At 40.9% G+C, this 23,464-nt stretch overlaps 2 protein-coding genes across 4 annotated transcripts in view; one reads left to right on the top strand and one right to left on the bottom strand.

Annotated features, from left to right (window-relative positions):
- Nucleotides 1-23,464, top strand: part of LOC148442460 (protein transport protein Sec23A-like) — a 128,548-nt gene that overhangs the window by 77,146 nt on the left and 27,938 nt on the right. The window lies entirely within an intron of this gene.
- On the bottom strand, nucleotides 1,167-19,255 carry LOC148442461 (histamine H2 receptor-like). The gene is made up of 4 exons (XM_088463912.1): nucleotides 19,241-19,255; nucleotides 12,833-13,514; nucleotides 5,863-6,016; nucleotides 1,167-1,420 (listed from the first exon to the last, which is right to left on the bottom strand). Exons 1-4 carry the CDS (start codon nucleotides 19,253-19,255, stop codon nucleotides 1,258-1,260), a joined length of 1,014 nt encoding a protein of 337 aa, XP_088320038.1. The 3' UTR covers nucleotides 1,167-1,257.

The raw sequence follows: 23,464 nt of genomic DNA, 5'->3' as shown, positions 1-23,464 counted from the left end.
GATATGCATTGATTGTTGATAATATACTAACATAGTGCTGATTCAGTGTTATGTTGGTAGTGATTGGGGTGTGCCGGGACCTCTGCCAGTGTATAGGGTAGATGGGGAGCAGCCGAGGTAGGTGTGTGTAATGAGCCTGGTGAGAGGGTTAAATGGGTTCCTCTCAGTTAGAACAGCCGCCCAATGTGATGGGTTGCTCTGGTTTCCCTAGGTGGTGTCTGAGCACCCTCTCCCCCGGTAAGCCTGGCAGGGAACGGGTTAGCTGCCCAGCTGTCGCATCCCAGTGCTGTGCAATGCAGGGAGTATTCCCCTCTGAGTGCCTTTAGCAGGGCTGGTCATCCCCAGCCCAGTGCAGTCAGTGAATGCAGTGCCAGCGTGTTGGGAGAGAGGCTGCTGCAGTATCATGTCTCCACACACCAACTTTTCATGACTCAAATCATTCGAACATCTTCAAGAATCGAGTCAATGTGTCGAGACATTCCCTCAGTAGCCATCAATAGTCTATACATGAAAGCATTCCCAAATTGCTACTCTAGTCAGTTATGAAAAGTTTTATACAATGTCACAACTATATAATGTAAGCGCCCCAATCGGTGGGGGTTTGTTTGGTGTTTGTGTGCTTGGAGTAGGGGTTGGGGTTTCATTAGTGGCTTTGCTTGCATTTAATCATAGCTTTATTTAATAATAGTCACGGTGGATAGTTTTACGGCCTGATAGCCCTGGGGTCATTGGTTTAATTCCACCCAGGGAGCTTTCTGTGTGGCATTTGTATGTTCTCTTCATGTATGTTGCATGTTTTTCCTTTGGATACTCCCATTTTTTTCACAATCCAAAAACATACTGTGTGTGTGTTCATGTGAATGGCTAAATATTCTCTGTAAAGTGCGACGGCATATGTGTGCGGTATATAAATAACCTAATAAATAAATACATTTCTTTTCAGAAACCTTGTACAATATTGACATTGCACTTGTACCTTTTACTTTATAGTGAGATTGATCCTCACTATGTAATTCTTGTGCCCATCTATGGCTTCCTGTCCTGACTGTTTGGACATTTGTTTTGCTTTTGCACAATTCCGATTTATGTATCTTCCCAGTTTTGTTGTACCATAGGCTGGAAGTTTTGGGGATGCATCAAAAGTTTTGAGTTAGTGAAAATATTTACAGTCTTTGGTAATACCATACATGGCAAGTATTTTGTTTATTACCTCCTCATCTGGTGATCTGTGTATTATAAGACATTCTCTTTCACTATTCATGTTTGGACTGGAGCCACTGTGTTCTGTCCAGGCAGGCATTGATGGGACTGTATGCTTGAATGCCTCTCATTCTCACTCGGAGGCTCTGAACTTAAACCCATGTCCTGAAAGATTATTTTAAGTTTCCGCCAGCTCTCCCGGAGGGCTTTCCTATATTTCCTTCAGTAACAAACAAAACAATCTATTACTTTAATACAGACACTCAAATTTTGGCACTGTAAGCATACAGCATGCAAGGTGTGATCAAATTTGTTAGTCTTTTTTTCTATGACCAGCATGAGAACCCTGTGCCTTTCCAGGACATGTACCTGCATATACTTCAGGAGAGAATTTCTGACATTGGGCGATATTGGGAAAAGGATATTTGGGACACATTGTAACCAAGTGATTATGAAAGCAGACTCTGGATGGTCTTTTGGTATAATAACACACAGGCATGGCAACAGAGGGGTGCAAAGGGGAAAACTTTACCCGGTCCCTGAGTCCCGTGGGGACTGAGACATCGGTGTACCGGGTCCCAAGATTTCTGTTGCTAGCCCTGCTAACACAATCCCCTGAATGTTTCTCCATAATTGCTCTGGAGATGGAGAGATCTGTCAGTGGCTGAAGGAAATAAGGGCCTCATTCAGAGCCGCTGGTAAGCGGCCGCTCGTTCGTTCCGAGCGATGTTCGCACAACTGCGCATGCGTATGGATTTTAGTACACATGCGCGAACCAGTCAGTGTGCTCGCAATATAGCGAATGCCTGCTAATTTGAGTGACAGGATGGGGCGTATGTGGGTGGTAACAGGGGAAGGTGCTTGAAAACGGGGAGCGGAGATCAGAACGCAGGCGTGCCAAACGGTCAAAACGGGCGTTTTAAGGGTGTGCATAATTAATAAAGCAGCGTCATCGACCACGTCACTTGGTTGTCTTTTAGCCAGAACTGCTCGCATGATTGCGGTAGGAAAAACCAACCACAAGAATAGCGAGCAGTTCATACGCCGTTCCATGTACTCGATTAATCTAATAAATAGCGGACATGACGTGTGATGCGAGCGGCCAGGGGACGTTTTTTTTTCCAAATTACGACCGCATGTTTTGTTCGCTCGTTCAGACATGGAGGCGTCAACAGACCGCAAAGAGCGAACGGTCAATTTAAATAGCCACCCCTTTTTCTGAACGAGCGAGCGCAAATAGCGTCTGGCTCTGAATCAGGCCCTAAGTTGGACCTATGATCTTTGTTTCTATATGGATGCATTTGACAACAGAGTCTTCACAGACTAGTTTGACCGTATCCTCTCATCAGTGGCGTAACTAGGGGGGTCGAGCGGGGAAAGCCCAGCAGAGGGGGGCACTGGTGTTGGGGGAGGAGGATGGGGGTGGATGCATTTGTTTGAAAGAGGTGTGTGTGTCTGTCTCAGTGTGTGTGTATGTGTGGCCAAATATTCTCTGTAAATTTTAAACTTGCCCTGGGCTCCGAAGACCCTAGTTACGCCACTGTCTCGCATCACTTTTTTGAAGCTCCTTCTCCTACCATTGTCTGTGCACTAATAAGGAAAGTACAGTAGTTTCTTTGGTCACTATTTTTTACTCAAATTGTTTGGCTTTAGGCATCCTATTTATTTTTTATTTGAATGATGTGTAGCTTCCAGCTGACATAATCTTCATTATAAATTACTCTTAACAGGATATAGTTATGAGACCGGTGGACGCATGGCTGCCGGTCTCAATCCTGATACTTGGATCCAGGCAAGGGATTTAACATCGGAACACCGACGCCTATGTTAATCTCGACACCGGAACGCTGAGAGGACGCTGGACCGATCGTCCTCTGCTGGGGGTAAGTATACATGTTGCCGGGAAGGGGGGGTTAGGTTCAGGAACCCCCGGGGGGGCTTAGGGTTTGGCACCCCCCGGGGAAGGTTAGGGTTAGGCTAGGGAAAGGGGGGGTTAGGTTTAGGCACTAGGGGGGAGGTTAGGGTTATGCACCCCCCCCCCCCAGGAGGGTTAGATTTGGGGTGCAGGGAGGGGGGATTAGTTTTAGGCACCCATGGGGCGAGGTTAGGGTTAGGCACCCCCCGGGGAAGGTTAGGCTAGGGGAAGGGGGGGTTAGGTTTAGGTAGTAGGGGGGAGGTTAGGGTTAGGCACCCCCTGGGGAGGTTTAGGGTGCGGGGAGGGGGGATTAGGTTTAGGCACTAACTGGGGGAGGTTAGGGTTAGGCACTGGGGGGGAGGAGGTTAGGGTTAGGCACCCCTAAGGGAGGGTTAGGAGAGGGGTAGGAATAGTAGACTTACCTAGCTGTCAGCATTTTCACCCATCGGGCAGCCGGCGTCGGGATTTGAACCGCCGGGCTGACGTCCGGCGGTCTTTCATACTGATTCCCTCTTAACATTGGAAGCAAAGAATAATGTGTGTTTGGCATAACTGGATTAGTATCCCAGTTTGTAGCACATATTTATATATTCTTTCTGTACCTGCATGGGTTTCCTCCGAGTGCTCCGGTTTCCTCCCACATTCTAAAAAAATATACTGGTAAGCTAATTGGCTCTCAACAAAAATTTACCATAGTGTGTATGTGTGTGAGCATGTGATGGGGAATATAGACTAATGTGAATCGCCAAATATTCTCTGTAAAGCGCTGCGGAATATGTGTGTGCTAGATGAATAACTGGCTAGTTATGCACTTCCCATCGCTTCGTTTATACCATCGCTTCGTTTTTTATCAGAAGTGCAATGCATATCAAATAAGATTAATTGAATGTTATGTGACCATACATGGTTGTGTCTGCATGCTTTTGAGTTTCAGTTATATCTTTTGGTTGCTGCTTGTTTCATTTTGGTGCATTACAGCATGCCACTGCACTGCCTATTTATCTCTGTGGAGGTATGGTGTACTTGCCTACTTGGGGGAAGCATGAGTTTATCAAAGTTATACTTACACGTTTCTATGCTTACTTATGACTTCACCCAAAGGGCACCTTTAAGGAGTTTATCAAACTGGTGGCTCATTGATCACATTTTCCCAATTTACTTTACTTATTAATCCATTATGTCAGTACTGTGGGAGCAGGAACGTTTTAAGAGAGAATGGTGCCCGTGTGCAGACTCCGGGCCTGATTCAGACCCGCTCGCAAGCGGGTCGATGTTAGGCAACTGCGCATGCGCACGCCAGTGCCGATTCCGACATGCGCGAGACCTGGCTAGCGACAGGCGCTCCGTCGCTCCGGGTCTCGCACCAAAAGGGGGCGGCTGTCGATTTTGATCGACAGCTCGCACCGTTTTGGAGGCGTGGCATGGGGGTGGCTTCACAAACGGAGGCGTTCCCATGCGAACGCCTGCCGTTTGTGGGCGGCCCCACTGACATCACCAGTGATGTCATTGGGAGAGCTTCCGGCTCTATTAGAGCCAGAAGCTCTCTGGGGCTTGCAGCCACGAGACCCTACCACAAGGGTCTCGTCGCAAGCGCGATGGTCTTGAACATCGCGACCATCATCCTGGCCGCTCGCAATAGCTGTGGGTGGTCACCCACAGCTATGCGAGCGGCCAGGAGGCCGCTCCAAAAAAATAAAGAAAACGCCCTGATTCAGGGCCCCAGTGCAGACGGGCCCTCTCCTCTCTCCGCCATTTTCCCAGCGATTTTTTGCTTCACTTCGGACAGTTAAGTATAAGACTACGGGTGCAGGGTGTGCGGCGTGGGGGTCCCCTGGACTCAGGGGCCCGTATCCACTGCACACATTGCCGCCCCTGTGTTTGAGTCATCCCTTATTTTGCACAAATTTATATTGCATGCTCTTCATACTTCTCATATTTGTGCATATCCTCTGTGTGTTCTATTAAGTCTGAACTGATCTTTGTTTTTGGAAGGACACTTTCATTACTGGCTAGTGGGAAGGAGGGATCCTTCTGGTTGCTATTGCTGCAGTAGTGGGAACCAGACGAGGCTGTTTAGTGCAGAGGCTGGGTGAGGAATTGCTTGTCAATTCAGCTTCTAACCATTGGAAATGTGTGGTATGAAATGTCGGCATGATAATGTTGACATGGTCTGAATGTAGCCATTCAGGTTATTGATATATGTTCAGAATGTCGACATTCACAATATAGATACTGACATAATGTCGTCATTTTTAGAATGTCAAAACTGTGAATGCCGGAACCCCTATTTTAGCTTAACCCTTATTGCGACCTAACCCTAATTTCATGTATCTACATTCTGACTACATCCTTGCTGGAAACCTCTGCTTAAATGACTGAGCTTTCTCTGTTGTGCTTGTGTCTAGATGCAATTGTAAATGCATTCAAACATGTCATGCGCATATCATCCCTTGTTAACCACATATATAATGCACAGCTTTACTGTACATGCACTTTTACATGCAATGCCAGTGGGTAACCAGCCTTAAATATCTGTTTATTGAATACAGTGTTTTGGGGAATATTTTCCCCCGAACCCCCTGCCCCCAAATAAATAAATCACATTTCACTGTGTAAAATATATGGATCTTTAAGACATTCAGCAATGTCGTGTATAGTCTAGATTCTTACATTAGCCTCTGCATGATATATAAGAAACAGCAAGGAAACGCAAAGACAAAGTGCATTAATTTCATAATCGTACCCACCTTTGCGACAGGGAATTAACCCATGGGTTTACACCAGGAGTCAGTACTACTAACCAGGTAGTAGCCATTTTCGCTATTATGGGTACATCGTGAGCATGAAAAATTTCATAGAAACTAATTGTTATTGATGGAATCCAACAAACCAGCAAATAAACTAGAAGTAATAGATCAGAATTAAGAATTAAATACAACTCGCATGATATACATTTAATTGTGATATTAATATATTGTAATCTAGCATCATTTCATTATTGAATGGAGTTGAATATTGTATACTCTGTTAACCAGTTAATAAAAACCAAAATGCATAGAATTGAAATAGGCATAGTCAGCTAAGCACCCCTCACTCACTCCGTTACTGTGACAGAAGTAAACGTTTTTAGATATTAAAAGGCTATTATATATATATATATGGAAGTCAAATGGTGTGGCACTCAGGGAACCCAGAATAAATACACGGAGATCATCATAGAGTCAACGTCTCAATCTCTTGTTCCATATATATATATATATATATATATATATATCTATAGAGAGAGAGAGACAGATATATATATACACACAATACTGTGCAAAAGTTTTAGGCAGGTGTGGAAAAAATTCTGCAAAGTAAGGATGCTTTCAAAATTAGAAGTGTTAATTGTTTATTTTTATCAATTAACAAAATTCTAAGTAAATGAACAGAAGAGAAATCTAAATCATATCAATGTTTGGTGTGACCACCCTTTGCCTTCAAAACAGCATCAATTCTTCTAGGCACTCATCGGTCCTTTTAATATACACAACAACACCAATCCAGCTTTTTAACTTTTCGTGTTTATTTCAACCCATCAGGATACATCAACCTGAAACGTTGAAAAGCTGGATTGATGGTGGTGAATACAGTATATTAAAAGGAGCGACGAGTGCCGCTGTATTGGAATACTCTGCATGCTGTTTTATTAGACTGGCACCACGGCAGTACAACTTGTATATGGGAGTGCCGACATATATGGACTGTTTATATATGTATGTATATATATCCATCTCACATTTTTATACATTACTGATCCCTAAAGTAAAGAAGGAGTTAAAGACACAGGACAGAAATAGTCTGTTTTTCTAGAACAGCAGAAATGAATATTCTTGGCGTGTGATGAACCTTACTATGGAAAAAAAGCCTCTCAGAGCCTAGTATACTGTTTCTTAAACATTTTATTTTGTGAATTAATTCTATCTTTATCCTGTGGTCAAAAATTAGAAATTGTATTTGAAGAATCCTGGTGCTCGTTTGTTTCTCTCTCTGAATGTATCTTAAGTATTAAAATATTGTGGAAAAATTTGACCTTTCCATTTTGTGTTATAAATATTGTTTTGTACAGTCAAAGACATCTGAGCATTTGGTTAAAAGTTTCCATAGTTTATGAAGTATTTATGAAACGTCCCCAGCACAATTAATTGTTGTGGTAGAATGCCAGTTATTTGTTCCTCTAATGGAGATTATTTTTAAATCGGCTCTTGACCCCTTGTTAAATTGTATTGTGACAGCACGTACAGTACAACGTCTAGGGGACTACTGCTTCAGATTTCATGGAAGTGATTCTAAATCTCATCTCACGGAGGTTTCAGTTATCTGTGGTAAACTGGACAGAGGAATCGCTGCTCCGTTATATGTAAATCCACCAACACCTGTGATATTGTGTAGTCCTGTGAACAGGTCCACCCCGAGATAATCATTACTAAGGGGCGTGGTCATGCCCAATTGGGAATACCTGGACACTGCTTACATGCTGTGCCTCCCAATGAAAAGACTGTGGATACCCATCCTGCGGGTGTGGTTGTGCCTTCCCTGAAGCCTGGACCCCTAGACTACAGGGGATTTTAATAACAGAACTATGAGCCATCAGTTGTAATTCATTGTGTTGTTAGTCATAGGAGCCAACTTTTTAAAAGGATTGGGGGTGCTCCAGTTAATTCAGTCACCGCTCCCCTTCACCCCCCCCCCCCAAATCTACCAACTCTAAATACCTTACCAGCACCCCCTCCCAAGGACCCATACTGTCCTTCTGAACATGCGAGATATGAGCTATGAAGCCTGGCTTGTTGTGTCACTGTTTGCTGGTTCCTCCACATGCTAAGAAAGGGATGTAGTTATGAGACCGGTGGCCGTGATGCCGCCGGTCTCAGTCCCAACGCTAAAAGTCTGACACAGGACTTAAGATTGGTGTCAAAATGCAGATGCCTATCTTAATCCCAACACCGGAACGCAGAAGGACGCCAGCCCGAACGAGGTAAGTCCGGGGCGCATTTAGTGTTAGCCGTGGGGGGGGTTAGGTTTTGGTAGCATAGCGAGGTTAGCGGTAGTTTTTTATTTGGGGGGGAGGAGTAGGGAGAGTTAGGGTTAGGCACCACTGGGGGGGGTGAAAGGCTCTAAAGGGGGAGGATTAGGTTTAGGCTCTAACCGGGAGCGTTAGGGGGTGGGGAGGGTTAGGGTTAGGCTACAAGAAGGGGGAGGGTTAAGTGGTGAAGGGAGGAGGGTAAGTATACTTATCCTACCCCTGCCCGGATATCAACCATCGGGATGCCGGTGTCGGTATTGTGACAGGAGGCATCCCAACAGCCGGCTTTACATACTGATTCATTTAAGAAGAGCAATGAGGATTGCGATGGGGTCAGTAGCACACTGTAAAGCCCAAAATTAGGCGCAAGGGCTAAAGAGGTCAGCTTGGCATTGCATGGTCCCCCGCCTCTACTCCCGTCCCAATTGTGGCTGCCCGGCATTGCAGCAAGCTGTTATTTGCTTTTGTTTTTTTTTTAAAACATTTATTCCATATTGGCAATATAAATAAGTTTTGATAACGTGCACTGCATACTGTTATGTTTTAATAATCACAGATTTCTTTTTTATATGCTTTTATTGCGTATTTTGTTTATAAAATGATCATGTATTTTTTATATATTAATGTGTATATGAGCCTTATATAAACATGATATCGTAACCCCTTAACATATTTTACATTTATTTATTTTTTAGCTTTATTTTTAATTTAAAAACTCAATTTATTATATTAAGGGATTAGGTATAACCTAAATAGAAAAACGTATGTACATGTCTACTTGGCGGCAGACCTGAAACTTGAGCGGAAAGAATATGTACGTACAGATAGATGATAATATATCATGATCCATTAGGATCCACTCATAAGTTTCATGGACATTCCAAATGACTAAATGAATGCTAACTATAAAATCATTGTATTCTAAAGACCTAAGGTAACAAAGTGTACAGGTCATGCATTTTCCAAAAATAAATACTGTAAATAAGAACAGAACAGAATAAAGGCTCAGATAAGACTTAAGCAGGTAATTATATTCATTGAAGTTTTCTTAACAATAAGGAGTACATTTACTAAAGTGCTTTTTTTAAGTGCCATTTACAAATGTCCACGCATTGTCAGCGGTTTTCAGCTCCAAAGTGCACAATTTACTAGTGATGTGCAATGGTTTATAAACCACATGCAGAGTACGGCAAACTGCTTAAGTTTTTGGCAAAACTGCCAGGAAAAAAAAATTTGGTAGAAATGGTTCTGCTAGATGAGATTGCTGAAACACTATCTTGCCTGTTAGAACAGAAGGGATACAACATTTACTTAGTAATTATGAGGGCAATAATAATAATTTATTTAGTTAGGAGACAAAATTAATTAAATATCTTATCACAGTGACCATATTACTTTTTTTACAGTGGCGATAATAATTATTGGATCCCCAGGAACCTGTTTCTCAGTATATGTGTGTATATATATATATATATATATATATATATATATGCATATATATATATATATATGCATATACTGTATATGTATGTGAAAAAAAGAAATCTATATATATATATATATATATATATAGTAACTTGATATTAAATGATTCACATGCTATTTATTTCAATGGCATGTGATTAGTTAAATGTGACTTAGTTTGCTACATCTGTATATATTGACAAGACAGAAACGGAAGAAGAAAATTCTCATTTTTGGTGGGCACTCTTTATATATCTATTTAAAACTTCACTTTTTTTATTTATTCTAAAATATTCAAACCGACATAATATAAACAGAAAACATAGAGCTCAATTAAATTAAAATAGATGAGAAGCAGGTGAAAATATTGCTTAGCAGTATGGGTTATATTAGTAGTGTCAATACTTAATTCAATGTTGCAGCAATCACAGTAAAATAAGATTGAAGAAGATCCATAACGTCCAAATTAATGATAATCAATATCTGGTCACCCTGGACGTAGAGTACACAAGCATTGGCCATGATGAAGGCATGAGAGCTGTGAGATACTTTCTACAAACCAAAGGTGCTGATAACTTCAGAGAGTTTCTGTTGGAACTTCTGAACTTTGTCCTACATAGGAACTATTTTCCTTTTGGGGATAAATTCTTTCTCCAAGTCTGAGGAACAGCGATGGGCGCGGCCTGTGCACCCATATATGCCAACCTGTTCCTCGGGTGGTGGGAGAAGGAGTACTTTTTCAGTGAGGCAAACGAGGAATATACCAGCCAAATAATAACTAGGCTGAGGTATATAGATGACCTCTTGATGATTTGGCAGGCAGGGTACTGAGTAAGACTTGTTGAAATTTATTCAAACTCTAAATGTCAATGACCTCAATATTAAGTTAACCCATGCCATAAGCAAACGGATTGCCATTTTTTAAATTATACCTACAGTATATGTGAATGAAGAAGGATATTTGCTAAGTGAACTATACAGAAAGGATACAGCCACAAACAACTTCTCCACTTTCCACCTACCATCAGGAATCTTCCCAAAGGGGCGTGCCCAGCAACTTACAGAGGTGCTGGGCTCTCCCCTCACGGCGAATAGATGCCGATTGGTCACCTTACCCACTGTGACTTGCTGGTGGGGAAGGCACAGGGCAGCCTGTTTTAGTGGGATGCCGCTAAATGGGCAGTGCACATTTTGCCCTATTAAAATCGGGTAGGGCGCAGTGCCCTCGTAAATTAGCCAGCAAATGGAGGACATATGAGGGATTGAGGTTTGAACTGCAACAGGTAGCCCTAAACAAGTGCGTCTTTATTGCCTAACACTCTCCCTCTACTGCTACTAACATCCATGCCTGTGCTTTGAACCTGCTGAATAACTTTTGTGGGATAGAGTTGCAGAACAATACTTTAATACTACTTAAATCCTCTCCCTCTGTCTAACCACATTATATGTGCGGGGAATGTGCTAATTAACATCATTGCAGCTAAAGCTACGGATTGATTGTTTAAAAATCGCATAATTTTCATTCTGCCACTAACCTCGGTGGCTCTTTAAAAAAATTGAGAGGAAAAGATCCAAGTTACAGATTTCAATTACTTATATGATTGATTGGAACTTTTACTTCTTTTTCTGCTATGAAGTTTCAATTGGATGATCGAGTTATGGTGCCCATCCACTTAAAGATCTGAAAGCGACTGCACGATTATGACATTGTATTCGTGCAGTTGTTTGTCAGTCTGTGCTGAGCCTGCACTGAATGAGCAGTCGTTCAGTGCAGGCTCATCCATCATCTGGAAACATGCTGAACCTGACGATATCGTCAGGTTGTCCAGCATGTTTGCAAGATGACCAGCTGGCACGCGCATCGCTGGTAGTTTTAGACACATTTGCAAACGATTGTAATCGTTTAACTTAATCGTCTAGTGGATGGCACTTTTACACACAGAGTTGAAGTTTTAAATAGCCTGAAGAGGATTTTTTTTTCTCTTCTTCAGAGTCGCTACAATTTATATGAGTGGGATTTTTTTCTAGGCGGTTCATGTTTGATGTTTACAAAATATAGCTTGATTCGTTGTCTATTGCTGAAACAATTTTTTAAGAATGACAAGTTAGGCTGTTATATATTTTATATACTTTATATATACGGTTATTGTGAACATTTATATATTGGTGCATCCACGTACTATATATTTTAATAACAAATATATTAAAAGACAAGTGCTTGTTGTCATCTTGTCAGAATTGCTGTGTACAGACCAGGTTATCTTCATAGGGAACAACTGTACCAAAGAGTACTGTAAGATAGTTTTTGCTGCATTTTGATGGCACAGAACACAATGAAACCCGGGTGCAGAGCAAGCACATACAAGTATTTACAAAAGGTCTGCTGCTGCACAAACTAGTGCTAGACAGGACTGTGTTCATTAATTACAGTGAATAAAGTTAATTTCTGAACCACAAAATTAGCTGAAAGTTTATTTAGATGTGTTAGTGTGCCTGGTTAATAAGACCATTTCAAGGTAAACTTCATGGTCCACAAAGTAATAATTCTGTGCATAGCATTGCAGGCTGGCGGATGCGCTATAAAAAGTGGGGTGGAAACAATAGAAATATAATCATCTAACTCTCTAACAATTTAGGGTTCCTTGTATTTTTTTTTAAATTAAATAATTCTTCTAAAATACTACTCAATTTAGACTCATTGGTTACTCGTAATTATAATTTTCCATACCATTATATTTCGACAAGGTACCTTAGCATAGAAGCATAGAATGAAATATAGGATAAGGCTGTGCATATTGTTTAAAGCAGGAAATTCCCGTGCACCCAGCATTCTCATTTCCATAATCCCATATCTCAAAATAAACTCTTGTTTCTGCCCTTACCATGCACACTGTCCACACTTGGCAAGGAATGCCCTTCGTCTGGCCCAACTCCTTCAATTCGCTGGGGCAAGCTTGTCCAGAAATTCATGCACTTTACTGTAGAAAGAGGTGTTCTCTGCAACTGGGTGATTTGTGCTGCCTTAGTCCAAATGTACAGCTCTTCAAACCCCTTTAGTGACTGTATGTGTATGGACCATGTTTTGTGAGCAACCCCTGATTCATTTTCTATCATTCCTTTTTGCTACCCATCTCTTCCCGCCCTGTTTTGGGGGCATTATACTACAAATGAATAAATTTGATACTTACACGCAGACACGATGAGGATGAGAGTGTTCCTAGAATAAGACCGGATGGGTACGTAGTAACAGTGTTGATCATTGCACACAAAGGTTCCTCTCTTTGCTTGATTCCTGGCAATGTGAATAATGGCCATGTACAGTACACAGATGGCTAAAATTGGGGCAAGAACACCTCCACTCATCAGCATCACACCATAGGCTGTGTCGGATGAGTTGAATGAAGGCAAACACATGTAAACATCTTTGCTGAAGCGGTATTCGCCAAAACCTAGAAAAGGTAGAGCAGCCACAGCTATTACATAAATCCACACGAATACCAAGATTATCCAAATCCTCTTCTTGGTGATCATTTGAGCATAGCGTAGAGGAAAGCAGATCTCTGTAAACTTGTCCACAGTTGCCCACACCAGAGAGTTTAATGAAGCCAACTGAAGCAAAACGGCCAAGAATCCCAGCATTTTGCAGGGAATGCCATCATTGGAGAAGATGCCTCCTTCTAGTAGGCAGCTGTAGATAGCAACGGGGATAACACACAGTCCAAAAATCATGTCACACAAGCTCAGGTTCAGTGTTAGGGCCCAGCTATCTGTGCGCAGTTTTAAGTGTGACATGAATAATAAAAGCAGGGTGAGGTTTGCTCCCACAGCACCAACACTTGTGGTGATCATCAGCGTGGCATAGACAGGCAGCTCGGGCAGCATCTTCTGCAGGATGAGGGAGGCTGTTTAAGTTTCTATTTTGCAGGCTTTGTGTCCACATCTGGTCACCATCCCGCCTGTCTGCTGCAAAGTAGTGCAGAAAGCCTTCAATATTAAATTAACAGTATGTAGAGAAAATTCAGGCAATACCTGTTCTTTTCTTGTCATGTAAAATGTGTTGCCTTAATTGCACCTTAAAAAAAAATGTAAATCATAATTATGTATTATTTGTAATACATGGATGTGCGTCTGAGGGAACTAACTATCTACTTTATAAAATAATACCAGCTCAGACTGTGGCCCGTATTCAATATGTTTCGCACCCGCGATACTTTTTTGCATGCTGGACTTTTCGCCTATATCGCATATTTTTGCGGCGGAAACTTATAGTGCGCGTCCCGCTATTCGCCGTATTCAATTCCAAAACACGCGAAAACGCAGCCCGTCGAATGCAAACCAGGTGAAAAGTTCTGTCAGAATTGGGGAAATCAGCCTGACACCCCCTAAAAGATGCACTAACATTGGGGATCAATAATAACACCCCTAATAAAGCTATATGGGGTACTTTAGGTGTGTCAATTTCTTTTAATTAGCGTTTTTTGCCGTGAAGAATAGCATTAAGCAGTTTTTTTTGTTAAAATAAGTAGTTCTGTCAAATTTGGGGTACTTGAAAATGGGTGCAAGCATGGTTTAAAGTCGCCAACGTCAAGTTTAAAAAACGTGAAAAACGCTCCTGAAGCAAGCACCTGCTATCCAAATAACACCTCACACATACAGACCCCCCAAAAGTCTATTCGCTAGTTTTTAAGTTTGTATCCCCACTTTGCACTTTTTCACCCCCTTTTTTCAAAGTGTTTTTTGGGGTGTTCCTCACTTCTTTTTATTTTTTTTTACGCTGTTATCCTTTGGGGGGCTGTCCCAAGGGTGCTGAGTGGTTTCCCCACCTTTGCACCCCAAAATAGCGATTTTGCACTTTTTATCGCCACCTTTTCAGAGGCGAATCTTTTCCGCCTATTACATTGCATTGCGTTTTCGTGTACGCGAAATGTGTTTGCAATTGAATACGGCGATACTTTTCAGACAGGCGAATCTCTGCTTTTTGCATCTAATTGAATATGGGTCTATATTTTGTATACACACTCAGTACCATCTGTTACCTGTACAATTGGATGTGTTTGCTAAAGGCCCCCATACACGGGGCGATAAATAAGGCGATCCGACTGATTGGTGCGATTTGCCTGCTATATTGCACCGTGTATGGATCTGATGTCGGGCCGAGCGCGCTCCCATGGGGTCGTACAACGCACCCCCTGATCTTTCTGCAGGACCAATTGATCAGGGGATGCGATGTGCGATCCCATGGATTGCTATGCGGGTGAGGGAGGGGGGAGCCAGCATATCGAGCGGGCGGCCACCCGATCGCACCGTGTGTGCCGACCACCCGATATGTAGGACGACTGATCGCCTCGCACCGTGTATGGGAGCCTTTAGGCTGAGCTAATGAAATTTAAAAGAGCAAAGTTAATAAATAATTGTTGGACAACATGCATAATTTTACTTTTAATGCAAATTGAATTCATTATTGTTACCGTTTGATGCAATTATTAAGTAAAGTATTATTGTAGTTAAAATAAAGCATTTCAATGACAGTGTAAATATGTTGGATGTTAATGTGACAAGTGATTTATATATTTTTTTAATTAACATTTATTAGTACATGGGTTATTAACCAGTATGAGTTATTGGGCCTGATTCAGAGGTGCACCGAACTGTGCAAGCACTGAGACGCCCGCTTTCAATACCCCGTGGGCAGTACAAATCCGCCTGTGGTTCCAAACACTCCACCATTGGCGCACCATCACATTCACCATCAGCACTTGCACCAGCTTATGACCTCTGTGGCTGCGCTCTGTGATTGAGAATGCAGCACCGTTCAGTGACACTTCCATACCAGGCCCAAGAGAAAGCCACCCCCCAGTCACCGTGTGTTTGCCTCACCGGCCCTAACGCCAGCACCTCTGTACGCAAAAGCAGACTCCGCGTACCCTCAGGGGATTGCATGAGCCATAGGGGTTTTCAGGACTATTAGCGGATGCGCACTAGCAAATAATCGCTCAGCTGCGCAAACATCGGCACTGAATCAGGCCCATTGTATTTATTGTTTAAAAACTACTTATCAAGCAGATAATAGTGAGTTCTGTCTACTGCTCAGCTGTTCATTTTGGGAAGTAACTTGGTCCAAGTTAAAGTGGTCACTGCATGTTGTAATTGTATTTTAGTTAATAAAACATTTTGGGGCTGTTGGTAGCAAAATGAGCGTAAATGACTGGAAATGTGCACACAAAAATAGTGTATAACTGCATGTATGCAGAGCTGTGTACACCGCTGCATCCATAGCATATATGCCTAGTTTGCTGTGTGTACAGTACATGCATCTAATCATTACTAGGTGCTAATGATAACCTTCTAATAGGCACATAATTGCTGGTCTACATGGGCCCTCATTTTCGTGAACACACCCTTACTGATCTTGTCTACGTGAGAACACCCCGTCAAACCCCCGTTCTGCCTTTCCGGTCGTTAGGTATAATACATGTCAAATATGTTATGGTCAGCATTGCTGCATCTGTACGCGTACTCTGTGCAAGATCCCGCAGGATGCTCTATACAAACTGGCATTGTACTCACTATGTATCATCCACTTAAGAGTTTACGGAAGCTGAGATTATGTAATATGAACACTGCAGATGGATACATGTCATAAGTACTAAAGTATTTCAATGTAATCATTTAGTCTTATTCTTTGCATTGTAAATGTCTCACAAAAATACAAAGATCGTAACTATAGCAGAAACCCTCAGGAGGCCGGACCTGTCCATCATATGACGCTTCTGCCTTAAAAGAGGATCTGTCGCAGGTAGAAGCTTTCCATATGCATGCATCTGACAGCAGAAGGACCTCTCATCTCAGATTACTGATCAATACAGCATCGTCAAATATCGCTGAAGATACAGTGTTCTGCTGGCACTCTTCACCGTGTCTTGATTTGCAGCCACACTATGGGGTATATTTGCTAAAGTGAGATGTTGCCCATAACAACCAATCAGATTCTACTTAACATTTAACTAGCACCTTCTAGAAGATAATAGCTAGAATCTGATTGGTTGCTATGGGCAACATCTCGACTTCTAAAAACTCTCACTTTAGTAAATTTACCCCTATATCTGATTTGCTGACTTAAATTTAGTGTCCTGTATTTCTTTGCCCCATGTTCTACAACATGAACAATTAGAAAAATGCTGTTTTTTGTGAGGGTTTAAGAAAACTGTTCTTTATGTGCTATATTTGCAGTCAGGATCCAATTTTGTTTGTAAGATTTTTGAGTATATGATTAATCATTAGTTATTGTTTTTTTTTTTTTTTTTAAATGTCACAAGTGGTATTTTTTATTTCAATGTACAATTATTACTTTAAATAATTAATTTGAAATTGTTGACATTCACTAAACAATAACAATAGCCATAATTAATAATTGTTTTATTAGTAGTATACAATAGATTTCATTAGACAGAATCTTGGGTAACTGCTCTAAATGGACAAGGGCGAGCTGTAGTTTAAAAACCCCTGCTGTAGATGAATCTCTACATGCTTACTCTCACACATCTCTGGATGTGCTTAGTGGACATATCTTTACTTTAAATGCATTACATTAGGCAAAAACAACAAACTATTTCAAATCTGAACAAAGATGTAGTTTAATAAATTATGCAGTTAAATAGTGGGAACATATCTAGACGACTGTCTTAATTATTTTTAGAAACTGTTCACAATTTCCTTTCAAGAATAATTTTATGTATGTGTTATGTTTACGGTCTAAATGTGACACATTTTAGGCAAAAAATTTACATAGCCGGTTAAAGAGATCATTTGACGACAAAGTACACTAAAGAGATTAAATGAGACATGTACATAAGAACATACCTGGTGACACCACCAACGTCCCAGTTATCTAGCGTGTTCCATGCAAGAGGTTCAAAGCAGAATTCTTCTAGTGGTGGAGCAGCTGGAGGGGTGCTGCAGGTTTTGTATGTTGATCGTAGCCTGCACTTGGGTGGGCAGTTGTATAGTGGATGTGTATGGATCAGTAATCATATGACTTGCAGCATCTTGTTTTAGCCAGCGTTCACTAGCTGACAGAGACACAGAAGTATCTAAGCCCTAGAGACACAAACTCAAACAAAGTATTACGCCTGCTTGTAATGTTTTTATTGCTGTGCATCTCATAGTCAATTTCCTCCCCACTGTAGATGGAGCTGCAACTTGTAGTGTAGCAACATGAAATGTGACTGTAAATCTCACATGATGTTTTATTACACTGATTATATCTGATGCCTGTCAATTTAATTTGAGCTCTGTTAATTAGTGAGAGGCAGAGGCAATCTTCCTGGGAGTATATTTAAAGTCTCAAATGTAATTGTGGCTAAGGGATGGGAAGACGAATATTAAGAGAGCAAACACTATGAAATTGTATCTCCAGGACTCGCAGTACCTAGAATTTTTATATATATATATATATATATATATATATATATATATATATATATACACACACACACACAGTGCCTTGCAAAAGTATTCACTCCCTTGGCTTTTCACCTTTTTTGTTACATTGCAACCTGTAATTTTTTTTATTTATTTTTTAACTGCATTTTACGTGATGGTTCTGCACAAAATAGTCTAATTTGGTGAAGTGAAATGAGACAAATATTTATAAAAAAAAGAATCTTTATAAATAAAATTCTGAAAATTGGCATGTGCATATGTAATCACCCCCTTTGCTATGAAGCCCTTCAATAGTTCTGGTGCTACCAATTACCTTCAGAAGTCACATAATTAGTGAAATGAAGTCCACCTGTGTGAAATCTAAGCGTCGAATGATCTGTCAGTATAAACACACCTTTTCTGAAAGGCCCCAGAGGTTGCAACACCTCTAAGCAAGAGGCATCACACCATGAAGACCAAGGAGCTCTCCAAACAAGTCAGGGACAAAGTTGTTGAGAAGTACAATTCTGGGTTGGGTTATAAATAAATATCCAAATCTTTGATGATCCCCCGGAGCACCATCAAATCCATCATCATCAAACAACCTGTCAAGAGAGGGCCGCCCACCAAGACTCACAGACCGGGCAAGGAGGGCATTAATCAGAGACTCAGCACAGAGACCAAAGGTAACCCTGAATGAGCTGCAGAGTTCCACAACAGAGACTGGTGTATCTGTGCATGTGACAACAATAAGCCGTATACTCCATAGAGCTGGGCTTTATGGAAGAGTGGCCAGAAAAAAGCCATTATTTAGTGATAAAAATAAGAAGGAACGATTTGAGTTTGCCAAAAGGTATGTGGGCGACTCCCCAAATGTATGGAGGAAGGTGCTCTGATCAGATAAGACTAAAATTTAACTTTTCGGCCACCAAGGAAAACGCTATGTCTGGCTCAAACCCAACACATCCCATCACCCCAAGAACACCATCCCCACAGTGAAACATGGTGATGGCAGCAGCATGCTATGGGGATGTTTTTCAGCAGCAGGGACTGGGAAACCGATTCGAGTCGAGGGAAAGATGGATGGTGCTAAATACAGGGATTTTCTTGAGCAAAACCTGTTTCAGTCTGCCTGTGATTTGAGACTGAGACGGAGGTTCACCTTCCAGCAGGACAATGACCCGAAGCATACTGCTAAAGCAACACTCGAGTGGTTTAAGGGGAAACATTTAAATGTGTTGGAATGGCCTAGTCAAAGCCCAGATCTCAATCCAATTGAGAATCTGTGGTCAGACTTGAAGATTGCTGTTCACAAGCGGAAACCATCCAACATGAAAGAGCTGGAGCAGCTTTGTCTTGAGGAATGGACAAAAATCCCAGGGGCCCTGTGGCAAGCTCATAGAGACTTCTCCAAAGCGACTTGCAGCTGTAATTGCCGCAAAAGGTGGCTCAACAAAGTACTGACTTTAAGGGGGTGAATAGTTATGCATGCTGAAGTTTTCTGTTATGTTGTCCTAAATGTTGTTTGATTCACAATATAAAAAAACACAACTTCACAGTTGTAGGCATGTTCTGTGAATGAAATGATGCACACCTTCACACAATCCATTTTAATTCCAGGTTGTGAGGCAACAAAACATGGAAAATGTAAAGGGGGGTGAATACTTTTGTAAGGCACTGTGTGTGTGTGTGTGTGTGTGTGTGTGTGTATGTATGTATATGTATGTGTATATATGTATATATATATATATATATATATATATATTCCTTGAAGAAGTCCACCAATTGGACGAAACATGTTGGAGACTCCTGGTTCCACCTTCCATGAACTTACCATATTTACTATCAGATAAGCCTCCGTTTTTTTATTACCCCTCCATTGTTTCCATTTTTTTATGCCAACTGTTTTTAATATATTGTAGCATTTTTTTATATATACATTTTATATGTTTATGTTGTGTGTGTATTGCCCTACCTATTATAAGGTTCATCCGTGTTATAATTACATTTTATTTTTAATATATATTCACAATGTTTGCATCAAGTTATTTATATACTTTTTATATATTTATTTATATAACCTATGAGATTGCACTATATATGCACATGTTTACACGGTTTTCACTATACACTGCATTTTTGCACAAGTACCCAGATTCTGAGACGGTGGTCTTATATTCATAACTATACCTATTGTTCATTTTACTCTTTGTCAATTTTACCTTTTGCAAGATTGCACTTACTAGCACCTTTCAGCGCTTTATAGCAGTTCAATTTTATCAACAAATCACCATTGTTTTTATATTACTGATAATCTGACACCCACACCATTGGGGAGTGCTTTGTTATAAATAATTTATTACATAACTGGGTACCCTACCAATACGGGATACTCCAAAACTGGTAGATAGGGGATCTCAATTCTCTCTGGCGCTATAATCTCCTATATATCTCATATATCCCAAATATATATATATATATATATATGTATGTATGTATGTATGTATGTATGTATGTGTGTGTGTGGTTGGTATTCAAGCAGAAATTGTGTTTAAATGAGTGTTAAAAACTGTACATCACTGTGAGTGAGGAGTATTGTGTCTGAATCATGCACCTCCCTAGAGCACTTACACAGTTTACTTCACTCTCATAAATACAAGAGAAAGAAAAGAACCAGCCTTTTTTTCCCTTGAAAAAGTCCCATTGAATGAAACGCGTTGGGAAGCTGCACTCTTGCCTTTGAGTTACCAAGATAAGCACTTTTAACTTGCTACTGTTTTTAGAACCTGATTCTCCGCTTATACTTATTTGTTTTTATTATATTTTATTGGGCCTGTGCAATATATACTATTGTCTTTCTGCACTTTATTCAAATATCATGGTGCTGAGGCTTTTTGACCTGTATTTTTAATAGCATATGACTTAATAGTTTTATCTTTGCTCCTTTATGCTATATCAACTAGCTTGACACTTTTAAAGGATCAATTCATATGTGTTTACTATTCTGTGCGTTTTTATTTGTTTATTTATGTTAGTATGTCCTTATGAAATTGGAATAAATTGTTTTTATTTTCATATATTTATTGCACCATGCTCTTTTATTATTAGAGATGCCTGTCGCTGTATCTTTCACCATTTCCATAGATAGATATATATATGTATACAGTGGGGCAAAAAAGTATTTGGACAGCCACCGATTGTGCAAGTTGTTCCACTTTAAAAGATGAGGTCTGTAATTTCCATCATAGGTACACTTCAGCTGTGAGAGTCAGAATCAGATCAAAAAATTCCGGAAATCACATTGTATGATTTTGAAACAATTTATTTGTATATTCTTGCAGAAAAAAAATATTTGGACAATCAAAAAGTTAAACTAAATACTTTGTAAAGTAACCTCGGTTGGCAATTACAGAGGTCAAACGTTTCCTGTAGTTCTTGTCCAGGTTTGCATACACTGGAGCAGGTATTTTGTCCCACTCTTCAATGCAGATCTTCTCTAGATATGTAATGTTTTGGGGCTGTCGCCGGGTAACACGGACTTTCAACTCCCTCCTCAGATTTTCTATTGGGTTGAGGTCTGGAGACTGGCTAAGCCAGTCCAGGACCTTGAAATGCTTTTTACGGAGCCACTCCTCATCCCAGCCTTGTGCAGGTCTACAATTTTGTCCCTGGTGTCCTTAGACAGCTCTCTGGTCTTGGTCATGGTGGAGAGGTTGCAGTCTGATTGTTTGAGGGTGTGGACAGGTGTCTTTTTTACAGTTAACCAGTACAGGTGCCATTAATACAGGTAATGAGTGGAGGATAGATGAGCTTCCTAAAGAAGAAGTAACAGGTCTGTGAAAGCCAGAATTCTTGCTGGTTGGTAGGTGTCCAAATATTTTTTTCCCGACAAAATATACAAACAAATTGTTTAAAAATCAGACAATGTGATTTCCGGAATTTTTTGTTCTGATTCTGACTCTCACAGTTAAAGTGTACCTATGATGGAAATTACAGACCTCTCTCATCTTTTAAAGTGCAGCAACTTGCAGAATCTGTGGCTGTCCAAATACTTTTTTGCCCCACGGTGTATGTATGTATATATATATATATATTCATATTCAAGCAGATAAACTGTTTTTGCGCCTGTTATTTATATCAGCTGCACCTTGGAGGGGGATCCCCTGTTAGTGGGACCCAAAAGTAAAATGTTTATAGGGAAGAGGGTACATTTTGAATAGCGGCAATCACATTGAATATAAAACCCTATACGTCATTACCGCTATTCAAAATGTCTTTTGGAAAAGCCTGAAAAAAGATATATATGGCATCTTCCTATTAGTCGCATCACAACAATATTATATTTTATATAAGCTGTATTCTATGATCTGTGAATTTTATAAAATAAATCATTATTTGATTTCATTTTGGCATTGGCCATTTTTTGGGTGATCATCTTCATGAACTCTTGAGTTTTTATACATATTGATTGGTATTAAGATCAGTGTATTTTATACGATTGTTGTACAAATGATGGTGTTTTAGCCACCCTCTTCCCTATATATTATAAGGGCACAGTCGTGCCCTTATATTAACGCTGAATCGAGAAAAACGGAAATCTCCATAGAGAATTCCGGAGGGGGGGACAAGGTGTTTAAGGGGCTACACCTCAAAAGCTATTGAAGGTACCGAGCTGAAATTTGGCATGGGCGGGTAAAACTGTCACGCGGTGCTGCATGCCAAATTTCAGGGCAAAAAAAAAAATGAGGATTTGGGAACGTTCCAACTGTCAGTTTTTTCTGACACTCACAATTAGGAACACTTTTCTGCTGTTCTCTATGGGGGATTTTTGGGAAGGCATAACTCAGGGTAGGGGGCGAATTTAGACTTTGGGTTTGTTTTATTAGGTAGCTATTGTTCCAGGGTTGGGCCTTTTGGGGTTCTGGTAATAGAGAAAGTTAGTTTTTAAACTATTACCTCACAATTGCACCATTATAGAGATAGGAAGATTCAATTCCTTCCGCAGCCTCAGTAGGTGCCTTCAGCAGGTGTAATAACTGTGGCTTCACTTGGGTGCAGCAAGATGGCTGTCCTCTGCGGGCAGTAGCGGGGGCCAAGACCGGGGGGAAGGAAGCCGGTGTTTGCTGTGGCTGGGACCCAGGGGGAGTTAGCGGGGGTTAGCGGTGGCTAAAAAAAAAGCCCAAAAGAGCAACCAGCATCGGGGCTTTTAGTGACCCAGTGCTGGTTGTGCAAAATACGGAGGACAAACAACGTAGGGGTCCCCCATATTAAGCACAACCAGCACCAGGCTAATCAGAACCAGTCCTGGTTGCCAGAATACGGGGGATAAACGACGTAAGGGTCCCCCCATCAGTGCAACCAGCACTGGGCTCTGATCCGGTCCTGGTTCTGGAAATACA

This window comes from Taudactylus pleione, unplaced genomic scaffold, assembly GCF_031769625.1.
Source record: "Taudactylus pleione unplaced genomic scaffold, aTauple2 ptg001497l, whole genome shotgun sequence".
Lineage (NCBI taxonomy): Eukaryota > Metazoa > Chordata > Amphibia > Anura > Myobatrachidae > Taudactylus > Taudactylus pleione.
This window is presented reverse-complemented; position numbering and strand designations above follow the sequence as displayed.